General features: G+C 41.7%; 1 protein-coding gene across 1 annotated transcript; it reads right to left on the bottom strand.

Annotated features, from left to right (window-relative positions):
- Nucleotides 1-218: 218 nt before the first annotated feature.
- Nucleotides 219-14,886, bottom strand: LOC110284504 (glutathione S-transferase-like). Its single transcript, XM_085835901.1, has 6 exons — nt 14,800-14,886; nt 9,655-9,706; nt 8,207-8,339; nt 6,147-6,288; nt 3,021-3,152; nt 219-471 (listed from the first exon to the last, which is right to left on the bottom strand). The coding sequence occupies exons 1-6, from the start codon at nt 14,884-14,886 to the stop codon at nt 301-303; spliced, it is 717 nt and encodes a 238-aa protein (XP_085692027.1). The 3' UTR covers nt 219-300.
- Nucleotides 14,887-15,736: the final 850 nt, after the last annotated feature.

The raw sequence follows: 15,736 nt of genomic DNA, 5'->3' as shown, positions 1-15,736 counted from the left end.
TGGATTTTCTGTATTCAGTCTTGGCAGCCTGTCTTACTTCAAACAGGAGTTGGTTCTTGTAGTTTATTGATAAGTTTCTAGTAGTTTTTCTCTTACACATTTAATATTTTCATTACTAACATTCTAACATTGCTAACATACTAAGATTCCTAACGTTTATTACTAACTTCCAGATATTTCTCTGGTCATTGATAGAAATGCAGTGCAAAGTTACCCCATATATTTAGTGAGTGTCTGTGTTATGAATGCAGTGTGAAGTTACTCAGTACACTTACTGAGTAACTCCAGCCTCTGTAGCTGCTAATACTCAGCTACTATATTGCTCATGCTTTTAAGAAACAGTCCTCGTTCAAATTTGAATATGTCCTTTGCAGTCCCAAGGGATTGCTCATCCAACGGAGGCTTCCTCTGGCTTCCAGGTTGGAGGAAGCTGTTAATTGTAGGGATTTGGCTGATTCTCACCTTGAAGTCCTACAATGTAAAAGGCCATGATCCATTAAAAGAGAATGCAGCAAAATAAACAGAAAGAAGGCATGTTGTTACAAATGAAAAAATGTGTAGAGATTTGTGTTCGCTGGAGATGTGGCTCACCTGTATCTCCTGCTCAGAAGGATGTGAGCCCTGTCCTGACCTCTTCCAGGACCTATACTCGTGTGTGTGTGTGTGTGTGTGTGTGTGTGTGTAAGCTGTATATGAATGTGTGTATGTGTGAGCATGTTTATATGTGTATGTGGGTATATGAGTATTTGTGTGTATATGTGAGTGTCTGTGTGTATGAGAGTATATGTAAGTGTGTATGTGAGTGTGTGTGAGTGTGCAAACTTTAAGAGAAGCACATAATGAAATTTGAATTCTGCACTGTGAGAAAGAGGAAAGATAATGGTGCTAACGTTGTATGTTATTGCCAAGTGGTAGTAGGTTGGATGTTATTGACAAAACAAGTCACTGTAACCGTAAGCTGTAACCAGCTCATCTCATTACAAGAATCATATCCTAAGACCTTAAACGTGTAAAAGCCCATACCTGTCATGATGCTGTTGATGTATGAGTTATAAAAGCAAACCTCAGAGCATCACAGTAAGGGCCACAGTAAGACGAGTTTTCATTTTCTTAGGCCACTTAGGCTTATTTCTTAAGCTTATTTTCTTAGTGTTTTCCATATGTGAACAACAGCTTTAGGAGCTGCTTACACTTATACAGTGGAAGCTTCTTCGCTTGTGAAGTTATTTCTCAGGTGGCAGATGCTTCTGGCTTTCACTACTTAAAGTGAGCACAATAACCAACACGCGGTCAGGATTTTTTTCAGAAATATGAAATAGGCAACACTGAAAAAAACCTGAAGTGATCCAAATAGCATTTCTAAAGAAGTTTATACTGAAATATAAACCGGAAAAAAAATGTGGCTTCAGAATTGGAATAAGTCTCAACTATTTTAAGTTTAGTTTTGCAAAGATAAAGTTTGAGAGTTCGGCTGTGTAAATCAGATGGATGAAAGTTTGAGTCCCTGTCTTTGCACCACTCACGATGGAGAGTTTCCTAACTCCCTGAGTGCTTTCTTTGTTTGTTTGGTTTTTGGTTTTGTTTTGGTTTTGGTTTTGTTTTTGTTTTTCGAGACACAATTTCTCTGTATAGCCCTGTCTGTCCTGGAACTCACTCTGTAGACCAGGCTGGCCTCGAACTCAGAAATCAGCCTGCCTCTGCCTCCCGAGTGCTGGGATTAAAGTCGTGCGCCACCACCGCCCCGCACGACTTCTATCTCTTTACTTTGAGGATGAGCTGGTGAATGGGTGTGTTTGGTTCTTGGTGCAATGGGAGACATTCGGTTAGCTTCATCAGTGGGCAGTGTCGTTGTTAAGTAAGGGCTACGCATGACAGTGTCTTAAGTGCCTGCCCCAGGAGAAGAAAGCAACTCTTTAGTCTGTTCTTGAAAAGGGGGGTCGGCCATCACTGGGAAGAGAGGCCCCTTGGTCTAGCGAACTTTATATGCCTCAGTACAGGGGAAAGCCAGGGCCAAGAAGTGGGAGTGGGTGGGTAGGGGAGCAGGGCTGAGGGAGGGTAGAGGGGACTTTTGGGATAGCATTTGAAATGTAAATAAAGAAAATATCTAATTTAAAAATGTGGGAAAAATACAGTATAATGTGCTGTGCCTTTGTGAGGTGCACAGTCTAAATAAAATTAGTTTCTAAGGGAAAAAAAAAAAGAAAAAAGAAAAGGGGAGTCCTGTTATATAGCCTGCGCTGGTTTTAAACCAAGATCCTCCTGCCTCAGTGTCTACAGAGCTACAACTGCAGGTACGCACCACCGCATCATCAGGTGTGCACTGCCGCGTCGCTTAGGAAACGGCTTTATTAAGGTTCTGCTGCATCTCAGGCAAAGTCCTAAAGATTCAGTTCCAGCAAGAAGCCTTCTTCTGTTTCCTGTCTGGATGGCACTACCTGTTTTCCCATATATTTTTTTTTAATTTTATTTTATTAGATATTTTCTTTATATACATTTCAAATGCTATCCTGAAAGTTCCCTATATTCTCCCTCTGCCCTGTTCCCTACATACCCACTCCTGCTTCTTGGCCCTGACATTCCTCTGTATTGAGGCATATAAAGTTTGCAATACCAAGGGGCCTCTCTTCCCAGTGATGGCCGACTTGGCCATCTTCTGTTACATATGCAGCTAGAGATACGAGCTCTGGGGTACTGGTTAGTTCATATTGTTGTTCCACCTATAGAGTTGCAGATCCCTTCAGCTCCTTGGGTGCTTTCTCTAGGTTTCCCATTGGGGGGTCCTGTGTTCCATCTTATAGACGACTATGTTTTCCCATATTTTTAACTTAGCACAATTTATGCCTGTGTGACTGTTTTCTGGACTAGATGTGTTTAGTGGTGGCGTCTTTATATATTCTAGCACAGGTTGTGGCATTAAGATGAAAGTGACTTGTTAAATAATAAATATGACCGAGTGAAGGAATAAATAAATAGCACGTGCTCATTCTCTGAAGTCCACAGGAGCTGTTAGATAGGATTACCTGTAGCAGAGGGAAACCCGAGAGAACACTGGCTTTGCATTCTTCAGCCATTAAGATGACTTCAAGGAGCTGGACATCAGCCCAGCTCAGCCGATTGCCCACAAGAAAGTCTTGCCCGTGGTCTCTTAGGGCCTGCGTGGTGGTTGGAATGGAGGAGGCAGAAGGTGAGGGTCATTTTCAACATATATAGTAAAGTGCTGTTCAGTAGAAAAATCTTTAAGAAGTTAGACCTTAGTTGTTGTTCTGTTCTTTGCCTCCAGCTAGTGTCCTGAGTTTAAGCCCTGTCCTGTGTGTCTTGGGCTTCCTACTTAGTTTAAACAATTGACTCAGCACAGAAAATCCTTGCACCTACCTTGTGAGTTAAGCAGCATCCTGTCTGGTGGCTGTTCTGACTTGTAGCTATACTCTGTCCTCACTCCATGTGTGGACCTTAGGCATACCCTCTTTAGAAAGTTCTCCGTTTATAAGGAGAGTTTTCTCAGAGGGACACAAATCCATTTTTTCACAAGGGTTTTCTAATACAGCTATAAATTATATGTCAGGTTACTTTAAAATTAATGAATGAAAAATGAAAAAAAAATAGAATAGACTAGCTAGAATAATATATATTCTGGCCCCAAAGTTTATGTTCTTTATTATAGACTTGGATGTGTGATCAATATTTGCAGATCTGAGAATGCAAGTGTTAACTCTTATCAGTTATATGCCATTGGCCAAGTTCTTCTAAGTTATGATTTCTCATCTATAAGTTGAATGGTAATAGAACCTCTTTCTTGGAATTAATGAGTCTTAAAAGACAGTGCTTGTAAAAATGCATATGGCCCCATCCATGTCCCTCAATAGAGATGATTCTCATTGTTACTGATGTCCTTAGAAAATATTGATGTTGTTACTACTTTCAGCCATGAGAGAAGCCTCTGTGCTTCATGGTATTATAGGGGATGGGGAATTGAAATAGCAGTGTCCTAGGATATAGCATTGCCTGAATGAAGCCCTGGGTGTTACCCCCATCACAGCCACAAAAAGAAACACACACACACACACACAAAGGGGCTTTGGAAATACTGGTGTTAAACTATGCTATTGATACTATTTTTAAAATTAGAAAACAAAATACCTTAAATTATGCACTAATTAGAGATGAATATACTTTAAATACCTTTGAAAGAAATTTGTATGGAGACAGTCTGCAGTATATACTATTTATAGTTTGATATCTTTTGAAACAAAAAGACTAAAAACTTCCTAAGTGTAACTAAGAAAGAAGATAATTTAAGAAGTTAGGGTCCCTGTAATTCATGATAAGTGCACAGTAACAAATACATGCTCATGACCAGTACATTTAAATGTATGTACTAATCTTTCAATTCTAAGCATGTCCTATAGCACAGAAAAGATAACAAAGCCAGTATTGCAGGTGAGTTTGGGAAATGCATCTGGCTTTTTCTTCAAAGGATGAGTCACGTTTTCATCATCTTCGCCCTACATCTGTACTTAGGACAATGAATACGCCTGGGAGATCACATGTCACCAAAGAACCACCCATCCCTGGAGTCAGGGATACCATCTTTAAATGTGCGTTTACAGCACAGGATTTCCAAGAATCACTTTGCAGATGTGAAAAACTGGAAACAGTACACAGCATTACTTTTTAAGTCATCACAGAACTCAGGAGTCCTGCTTCCTGAAGCTCTGGTGCTGTCGAGGCTCTTGAGAGATAACTATCATCCTACTACCCCAGTGTGTGAGGCCCTGGGGGTCTTGTTTAGAAGGTATTATTTGACTTCAAACTTAAATAAGGTAACTGATTACACCAGGACCACGAATAGTACTGGAGTTAAACTTAAAGTCCTTAAAAAGAAAATAGAATCCAGGAGAGTTCAGTAGGGGTGGAAAGATGGCTCAGAAGGCAAGAGTGCTTCCCCTTGATGACTGGAGCTGGGATCTATTGTAGAAACTATTAATTATAAATTTTAAATTCCAATTAGGGTTTTCTACCCCACCTTGATCATTTAGTTTCTGGAGAAAATACACACGAAATATATTATTTACAATAAACTTTAAACAGCACAAGGCAGATATCTACCTACTGTGTTGTTAGAATCTACTTTCCTATGGAACCATGAGTTATTACTTACTATGTTTCATCTGGGCTACTTTTAACTCCAACTGGCCAGCCCTCAGGGCCACATTTTCATGACTCACCTAACCCATGGTGGCTAATCTTCTCTATTCACCTTCTTCCTCTGGACTAGTGGTTCTCCTCCAACCCCAAATCCAGGAATCCTAAACTACACTTGTATCTCTTCTGCCCAGCGAGTGGCTGTCAACGTCTTCATTCAGCAATCAGAAAAATCTTAGGTGCAAGGTCACACAATGTCACTTGGGTCTATGTGAGCAACTGGGCCTTAAGGGACCAGTATTAGTGTTAGAATACAAGCAGCATCAGGCCAACTCACTACAGCGGTCCCAACACCTGTAAGCCCAACTTTGACATTGAGGCTTGCTGGCTTCCAGCTTGACTGTGAAAGGAAGTCATCTAGGTTCAGGGATTATGCCCTGCCTCAAAAGACTAAGCAGAGAGTGATAGAGGAGGATGCTTGTTGTCCTTGTCTGTGTGCATGCATAGGTGAGCTCATACACAGACACATGTATGCACGCGCACGCACACACACACATGCACAAAAGAGAAGGAGAACGAAGAAAGGAAGGAGAGAAAGAAAAAGGAAGGAAGGAAGGAAGGAAGGAAGGAAAGAATGAAGGAGAGAAAGAACAGGATGAAGGAAGGAAAAAGAAAGGACGGAAGGGAAAGGAAGAAATGTAGGAAGGAAAACAGAGAGAAAAAGAGAGGAAGGGAGGAAGAACTAAGGAAAGGAAAGGAGGGTGAAACCCCAGAGAAAGGAAGACAAGCAGGTTTGTTTCATACAAGTGAGGGAGAATGTTCAAGCTCTCACACTGTGTTTGCAATCTTTCATCCATCAAAGAAGTTCTGCTCTCAGTTCCATTAGATTCTCTCTCTCTCTCTCTCTCTCTCTCTCTCTCTCTCTCTCTCTCTCTCTCTCTCTCTCTCTCTCTCTCTCTCTCTCTTTGATGAGAGCCATGCAACAGCCAAAGGTCTTTGCTCACCTTCTCATAAACGGGGAAGAATCTTGTCGTAGCTCGGTGGAGGATGTATTCAAGGTTCATTTCCTTCTCTTCCAGCAGAGAGAGTGGAAAGTACATTATCATGTCGCTCAGGTCTCTTAAGCCCTCTACATACATATCAATCCTAAAGAAAGGATGGCCATTTAAAAGAATCACTCAAGACAGGGAAGAACATTGCATGGACCAGTGACACATTTTACATAGTGCCTTCATCTCATCTGCCTGGTTATCGGGGTCCCCAGAGGATATCCTCTTATGAACTCCACTCAAGTATTTATACCAGCAAGCCATTCCTTGAGGGTGTTAACAAAGATCAACCTGAAACCTGGTGTGGTGATACAAGCCTGGAATAGCAGTCTTCAGAGGACTGAGTGCAGGGAGGGAAGATCCTGGGCTATGTAGCAAAACCTCGTCCCTCCCAGATTAAGGATTATCGCACCAAGATGTGTGAGCAGTTACACGCATGTTTATATAAATTATGCAGCGCCACTATTAATAAAATGCAATATGCTCATACAGAGTCTTAAAGTATCAATAAAGTAGTGCATAGTGTAAATGTGTTGTTTATGGTATTTTTTCAAAGACAGCACATCTCAGGTCCATGCGGGAGAAGAGGTATCTAGGGTCTTCAGTCCAGCCCAAAACCTCTCTGCAAGAGTTCAAGATTCTCAGCTACTCAGAACAGCATCTTAAAGCACATAGAGTTTGCTCCACAAGACCCCATTCGCTGACCCACAACTCTGACAGAATGAATGGAAAAACGGGCACCAAGGCCCAGTAGAGAAACTCCTGAGGTTCTGCATGGTATGTCTCCAACCTGATCTAAAATGAATCTCTGATCTTTTGAGGCAACAGGTCCTGAAGCTCCACCCTGAGGGAGCACCTAGTGTCCGGAGATGGTCTTGAATTCTTGCTGCGTCTGCCTCAGAAGAGATTTAGCACAGACTATGAAAGGTAGGTGCTTACAATGAATTCTTAAGCTAAAATCTCTCTAAAAATTATCTCTGCACCAATGTTTTCAGACATTTTTAGAAAATTCATTTTGAAATACAATGAAGCAATGGCAGATTTCTTTGAAATACACTTCATCTACCATTCATGGGCTGTTTTGTCCCCTAACTGTGTTTATCAAATTCCACACAGGAATGTTCATCTCAGAGTTGCTGCTTTAACTTTCAGGTAGGAGGCAAGCATGGAGTTTAGAGGTAGGGCTGCCAATCATGCCAGGCCTAATACATGCTCAAAAGATTTAGATTTTCTCAGAGGCTGAGGTGGGCAGCTCGTTTAAGTAGAGACCTTTTGTGTATATGCTTGGCACTATTTGGAGGTGTGGCCTTGTTGGATGGAATAGGTGTGCCACTGTGGGTGTGGCCTTTAATGCCTTTGTCCTAGCTGCCTGGAAGTCAGATTTCTCCTAGCAGCCTCCAGATGAAGATGTAGAACTCTCAGCTCCTCCTACACTATGTCTGCCTGGATGCTGCCACGTTCCTGCCTTGATGATAGTGAATGGAACCTCTGAACATGTAAGCCAGCCCCAATTAAATGCTGTCCTGATAAGAGTTCCCTAACTAAAATAGACATCGTGCACAGTTTCCTATAAAAACTACCAGTCTTGGGCTTAAAGGTGAGCCCCTTCCCCAAAATAAATGTTTGAGTCTACGTTCTTGTGACTTATTCTTGTCTACCATTAATGCCTGGCAGAGGCAAAAATGGCAGCTGTTTGTGAGAAAACAGCTAACTACTAATGGAAAGCCAAAAATGCAACTACAATAAAATAAAATAAAATAAAAAAACCTATAGTAGTTTCCCAAATGATTGATTGCTGAGGTAAGGTTGTGGAATGGCTTCTATAATTATAGTCTTTCCCTGTAGCACTTGTCATAACAGATTCTTCCAGTCAAGAGCAAAGTATGCTTTGTATCAATCTATCAACAACTATACTAAGAATGTGGCCTCTAATGATGCTAAGTGTTAGTGTTCTGGTTTGGGGCGGGATTCGTTCTGCTTTGGCTTTGGCTCTAAATAACAAAGTGCCCTTGTACCAGGCTTGTTCCTCCAGGTTCCTTCCATACAAGTCATATTTTGCAGCTACATATCTTAAGATGGCTCTGGTCTGCACCAAAGTCATTCCATCGATTTCCACCATGGGCACTTGCTCGTACATCAGGGTTCCACCTTGAAATACACAAAAGTACACGAGATTATATGTTGGTCTTCAGAGAAGTAACTATAACTCCTTTCATTCTAAAGGCTCTAGAAAATAGGACCACATGGCTCATTTGTCAATTTTAGATACAAACAGCAGAAATATGTATACATTTATCCACAAAATATATACCATATACAATATGATATTTGACACTTTGAATCAATTCTTTTGGATATTTTGGGACATTTTGGATACATGTGGACACATTTGGATACAAAGTGTTCCTTCTGACTAGTTTTCCTCTTCTACTTCCTTAGTGTCTTTCCTTATGGCTATGTCATTCATTCAGACACCCTTTGGCCTTTGAACTGCAATAGCACCCTCCACTGTAATCCCGAGTCCAGTTGGGCTTCTTACCTACCCCTCATCCCTCTGGTCTCTTCCTGAAGTCCTACACCACTGCCTATGTCTTTATATCTCTCACCATTGCTTGCCAGAGGGCACATAACTGGTGACTCTCACTCTGAATTCAAAGTCTCTCTTGAAATTTGTTTTTTATATACCTCTACAGGTGAGTTCTCCTCTGGTGAGAATTATTTACTTTGGGCTTATTTCTTCAATTTTCCCAAGATGCTTTGTAGCAAAGCAAACCGACTAAGAAATCACAAGGAGATAAGGAATGCAGGATGGCTATGGTCATTTAATTAGAAAGAAATTTGTCTCTTTCTGTCTATCTCTCTCTGTCTCTGTTTCTGTCTCCCTTCCTCCCTCTCCCCACTCTTTCATGAAAGTGACAGTGAAACTTATCCTACACTTTTCCATTTATAACCTTTCAAGTTGGGTGAGTTAGGCTAGTCTGTCCTCATTCAGTATCTAACAGGGAAGCTGAACCCACAACTGGCTTTACCAGAGAGAGAGTTCAATATAAAGACATTAGCTGTGTATGGTAACATACAGGCATAATCCCAACATCCAGATGAAGGTAGGAAAAATGGGGGTTCAAGGTCATACTCAGCTACACAATGAGTTCCTGTGGCTTAGGTTATGAAAGCTTGTATGTATATGTACACACACACACACACACATGGCAGTGCCATGAAGCAGCTGTAGAAAGTATCACCTTAAATTAGGGGGAAAGTTGGGAATGGGCTCCTCCTACTTGCAAGATTCAAGTGCTGCCTTCCTTACATAGAACTAGGATCCTTGTAGTTACTGTCCAAGTGACTTCCGCTGCCCTCTTGGAATACTAGAAAGAGAAGCAGAAGGGGGCTTCCGCAGTAGCAAATGACCATCTCAATTTGGTCTCCAGCAACACTGAGAGCAAACAGGGTTTTCTCTTACCTTGGATTAACTTCTCAAACTCTTCACGGGTTTCAAAAAGTTCTTCCTCAAACTAAACAAGGATACAAAGAACAAGGATGTGTTGCTTTTAGCAGGTCCATTGTCATTGCTGTTGATGGCATGGGGAAGCTGAAGAGGATTGAGAGGCCTAAAAGCTTCATAGGCCGTGAGTTTATGGACACCGGGACACGACTCCTTGCTTGGCATTTCTGAGTACCTGGACTGTTAAACTGAAGTGTAAGGTTTCTGATTCCTTATTTCTGATTCCTGAAGACAAGTGTGACTTGAACTCTGAAATCCAGCAGCCATTATAGGTACTGGGGTTTATACCACCTTTTAAAAACAAAGGCAGGTACAAAGACCCACCCTCTCATTTTCTTAAAAAATTAACAATATATTTATACTAGTTATAGAATACATTGTAGAAAACTATATTTTAAAATACTCACTGCTCCCTAAAGCAATGGGAGTGGTTTAGTTGCTAAGTATTGCATTCACTCTATCTGCTAAGAATGCCTTATGTAATTTCATATTGTAAAGAACAAATCCACAAAAATGAAGTTTAAAAAGTATTTTCGAAGTGTTATTGACCCATCTCTCTCACATACAGACATTCCCTCCATCTCTCTTTAACTATCTGCAACTCTATCCTTCTAGATCAGGTTGGGGAGACAGATAAAAGGCTGCTTTGACTGTACAGATTTATGCTCACTGGTGGTGGTCCAACTGCATGCAAATGAATGTATATCCTATGACACAGACACTTCCATGTGCATACATGTGTTTCTTTATTGCTATAGAGTAAGAAGGGAGTAATGGGTGTCTTCATAGTAGCTAAGAAGTCAAGCCAACCTAATAACTGCCAATAGATAAGTGGATAAGAAAGATGTGTTGCACACGCACAATTGATTCTTATTTGGCCGAGGGGCAACATTATGAACCTGCCAGTACCCCCCAGAGCTCCCCAGGGACTTAACCACCAACCAAAGAGTACACATGGAGGGACCCATGTCTCCAGCCGCATATGTAGTAGAGGATGGCCTTGTTGGGCATTAATGAAAGGAGAGGCCCTTGGTCCTGTGAAGGCTTGATGGCCCAATGTAGGGGAATGCCAGGGCAGTGAGGAAGGAGTGGTGAGTGGGATAGGGAGAGGGAGGATGGGATAGGGGGTTTTTTGGAGGGGAAACCAGGAAAGGGGATAACATTTGAAATGTAAATAATGAAAAAAACTTTATCTAAAAAAAAAAAGAAAGAAAAGAAAGGAAGAAAAAATGGAAGCCAAAGATAAAAAAGAAAAAAGAAAAATGTGATTGTGAGATTTGTAAGTGGTCTGGAGCCACTTGCCTACTTCTTTGAAGCAGAGGGAGAAAGAGAGCAAGAGATCGAGTAAGAGGGAGGGAAGGAGGAGGAGGAGGAAGAGGAGGAGGAGGAAGAGGAAGAAGAGGAGGAGGAGGATGGAGAGAGAGAGAGAGAGAGAGAGAGAGAGAGAGAGAGAGAGAGAGAGAGAGAGAGACTGCCTGCCAGGCAGAGTCAAGGGAAGTCTGCCTCTGTTGGCAGATTTCCTAGCCTGCTGGGTATGGAAGTGGCTTGATACTTGAGGCTCAAGTCAAGGGGTTGAAAGTTCTATTGAGGCCAGGCATGGTGGCACATGCCTTTAATCCCAGCATTTGGGAGGCAGAGGCAGGTCGATTTCTGAGTTCGAGGCCAGCCTGGTCTACAGAGTGAGTTCCAGAACAGCCAGGGCTACACAGAGAAACCCTGTCTCAAAAAACAAAAAACAAAAAAAAAACAAAAAACAAAAAAATTCTATTGACCTTGGTGGAAGGAATGTGGAGGCCTCTGGATAAGAACAGATTTCCTGTGTATATTTTAGTAATTGTTTCTGTTAGCTTGTGGCTTTGCTTCCCACAGTACTGTTGGGTATAAAAAGGCTATGAAAAATGGACTCGAGGCTGCTTCAGTATTTACTGTCAGTCCTTTCAAACCTCTCTCTTGTCTCTCCATCTTTTTCTTCCTTCCCTATACTCATCCTCACTCTCCCCTAAGGGACCGTTGAACTTCATGCTGGTGGGCAGGGCCCAAAATGTCAGTAAATGAAACTGGAAACATTTATCCTAAGTAAGGTAACTTGGCCCCAGAAAGACAAAACACTGTATGTTCCCTCTTATGCACAGACCCTACTAGCTTCAAATTTTTTGTTTTGAGTGTTTATCTTAGAGCAGAGGTGGAAGGTAGGAAACTAGAAAGGAGCCTTTGGGGCAGACTCATTGAGGCAGGTGGGATTGTAGATTGCAGGTAAGACAAGGGTAGAAAGGAAGAATACAAAAGATGGAAGGTCTTAAGACAACAGGGTTCCTATGAAGGAAGTCAGAGAGTTAGGGAGATGCTAACCCAAAGGAAGGATATATGAAAAGCTAACCTAATGAAGAAATATAAGTGGAGCGATCTTAGAATACATGTGATGTGAAATAAATAAATACATAAATACATAAATAAATAAAGAATACAGGGTCAAAGTGTTAAGTCCTGGCTGGGAGAAAGGGGGAGAGAAGATGACCAGGTAATGAGCTAGTCAAAAACTAAGACATTATGGAGATCTACTAATGAATAAGCTAACTTCAAAATATAACCTTAAGAGGGTAAATAAACAGAGTTCGAGTGGACTTACCCTCTATTGGTGGGTAATGCTACACCACCAAGGCCTGGATAGTTAACAGGAAATCATAGAACAAGACATGAGACACCTCCCTGCATGTTATTGGTTGAGAGGCCTAGAAGTCTCTAAAGCTACACAGGCTATCATTTTTTGCCTTTGGATACATGCCACAACTATGTGGGGAAAAAAAAAAAGAAAAAGAAAAAAAAAGAAAAGAAAAAGATGCAGTACACTTTGTCTACAGAGTCTAGAGAAATTAATCAGAAACCCATGGGTAAACTTATTCTCTTCCCCGTTGGTCAGCTTTTACAGTACCAGACCATGGCATGCAGGCCTCTGGGGAAGAATAAACATCAGTGGTCTTACCCAGTGCTGGATGCTGCATGCTGTATTGCAGATCTGCGAGGTAAGCTATTCCACTAGTCTAGTAGTATCATGACTGTTATAGGGATAACTAACTGCAGTCTGGTTGTAGTTGAGACCTGCTCCATGGGAAGGCATCTCATGCCTGTAAATGGAATCCTGGTTAAAAGCACAGGGCTGAGAAAGTCATGGGCCCTGGAATATTTGTGCTACGTGTTCATGGTATCAAATTGTCCTTTGAAAATACATGTTTATACCCATATATTCTGAGCCTTTCTCAGCCTTGGTCTGAGAAGTTTCCTTTTGCAGGTGACACCAGTCAGTCACAAGTAGCCAAAGTGCTGAGAAGAAAGAGTGCTCTGCTCTATCACTCCGCCCCCAACACCAAAGCTCCAGGAACAAGGCAGAAGAGGAGGTAGGAAGAACTTAAGACCCAGATGGTGGAGAGAAATGCTGTGAAATGCATCTTTTGGATAGTGCATACCCATCACACTCCTGAACCAACAGCAGCTGTGATTACCTGCATATGACCCACACAAAATCAAGTCGGCCAAAATTCCAACATAGACCCAGAAAGCGTTCTCCAGGCCCTGCCCACTACTGAGGAGCTATTGGTGACCAATAGCTGCAGGTGGAGGGAGAATCACTCTTTTTAAAAGCCTTCTGAGAAGGGGCAGATTTCCCCATGCTTCAGTGTCTGACCCCACACCCATGCATGTATAAACAGTACTAATGTTGGGATACAAGGAGGGGAGAGGAAGGGGAGGAGAGGGAGGAGGAGGGGGAGGAGGAAGAGAGAGAAAAGTGGAGGGAAGAAAGAAGAGAACATGAAATTGGGAGGGAGGTATGGTTAAGATGAGGGTGTTGGAGGGAGGGTATGATCATTTTTCATTGTGTACATGCATGAAATTCTGAATAATACAGGAAAATTATTAGTACTTTAAGAAAGAGAAAGATGAAGACCAGTCTGGGTGACGTCATGACTTCCAAGGCAGTCTGAACTACATAGAGAAACGCTGTTTCAAAAGAGAGAGAGAAAGGTGGGGGGAGAGAGAGAGAGGGAGAGAGAGAGGGGAGAGAGAGAGGAACAAAGAAACAAAATATGTGAAAAAAATGTTTAGTAATTTTAAATTTCATTAAATTATTTGACAGTGACAATTTTAGTAGCAAATGATATGTTTTACATCAGGCTGTTCTGTTTGATTTTGTTTTTGTTTGGTTGGTTGGTTTTTGTTCTTGTTTTTGTTTTTGCTTTTGTTTGAGTCAAGTTCTTATGTAGGCTAGGTTGGCTTTGAACATGCAATGTAAGAGAGAAAGACCTAAAATCCCCCTTTCCCCTCCTACTAATTGTAGAGGTTACAGGTGTGCTGCTATACCTGGTTCCTATGAGATGTTCTGAGGCCAGCAAGGTGACTCAGTGGGGAAAGGTGCATGCTTCCAAGGATCCACATGATGGAAGAAGGAAACAAAACTCTCAGAAGTTGTCATCTGACCTCCAGATATGTGTGTCACATGTCTACCCACACACACACACAAATAATAATAAATATATAAAATAAGTCTCAGTCTCTCTCTCTCTCTCTGTTTTTTGAGACAGGGTTTCTCTGTGTAACCCTGGCTGCTCTTGAACTCACTCTGTAGACCAGGCTGGCCTCAAACTCAGAAATCGACCTGCCTCTGCCTCCCAAGTGCTGGGATTAAAGGCATGCGCCACCACTGCACCACAGTATTTGTCTCTTAATGCTCTTGAAGCAAATGTAATTAGATGATGGTCTCGCTAGGGTGATAAGAATTAACTGAATATATGAGTCAAAATGATCCCCCTTCCTTTTTTTCCTTTCTTCTTTCATTCCCCTCCTTCCTATCTTTCTTTCTCTTATTAATTATTGTAGAATACTATCTACACTACCTTTAAATGAGCTTAATATCATAACTGATCCCCACAGGATTTGAACACCCATTTTAAAAAACTAACTCACTGCAGCTCAACGTTTAAGGAGTATTTTTCAAAAGCTTCATTTTGTTTGAAAAGAATAAAAAGGTTTCTCTGATTTTTAGCCAAGTAAGTGTTCAATGAATGACCTGGCCATAACATAATAAACTAACAGGTCTACCGGGCATCTTACCTCTACTCCAGCTGCTGCCAGGAGCCACCGAATGGACTCCATTCTTCCTCTTCCATTGAAGTAATGAAGTACAGGCTTCCCAGTCATGCTGCAATATTCCTGACAGAGAGAGAGAGAGTCAGAGTCAGAGACAGAGACAGAGACAGAGACAGAGAAGCACAGAGAGACAGACACACAGACACACAGGAAGAGTCTCAGAGAATGTGTTTACAGGGTCTAAACACAGGCTAAAAAAGCTTTGACTTGGAATTTGGCCTCTAAACCAAGTTGCTCCTCATCCCCAAGACTGCACTCTGTTCCTCCCTACCAATGAAGTCGATCTCCACAGACTGATTTCCAAACACCTTCTCAATACCTAATTTAATGACTGATAAAAAGAAGAGGAGGACAGGACTGCACAAGCCAACAGATGGAAAGAATTCAAGACAGAAGATGGATCAGCCTATCTTCCTGTGGCAGGTGACTCAGAGAAAGGGTTCTGAGCGTTGATCTCTCTTTTTATGTCTGTATTCCTGTCCTCCCTCCCACAAAGACAAGCCTAGACTGGAAAAACAGTGTGAATGGGAGGTTGGGGAGCATTCTAGAGAGTGAGCCAGTCCTCACGATGATATTTGCAGTAAAGACTCCAGGTTGGAATGACATCATATGGCCAGTCAGTCTAAGGCATTAAGAAAAGGGGTTCTTCTCTGGTGGAATCACCATGCCGGACCTAAAGCTTTACTACAGAGCAATTGTGATAAAAACTGCATGGTACTGGTATAGTGACAGACAAGTAGACCAATGGAATAGAATTGAAGACCCAGAAATGAAGCCACACACCTATGGTCACTTGATCTTCGACAAGGGAGCTAAAACCATCCAGTGGAAGAAAGACAGCATTTTCAACAAATGGTGCTGGCACAACTGGTTGTTATCATGTAGAAGAATGCGAATTGAT

Source organism: Mus caroli, unplaced genomic scaffold (assembly GCF_978045245.1).
Source record: "Mus caroli unplaced genomic scaffold, Mus_caroli_1 scaffold_1, whole genome shotgun sequence".
In the NCBI taxonomy this organism is placed as follows: domain Eukaryota; kingdom Metazoa; phylum Chordata; class Mammalia; order Rodentia; family Muridae; genus Mus; species Mus caroli.
Note: the sequence above shows the minus strand (reverse complement) of the source record. Positions and strands in the feature narration are given on the sequence as shown.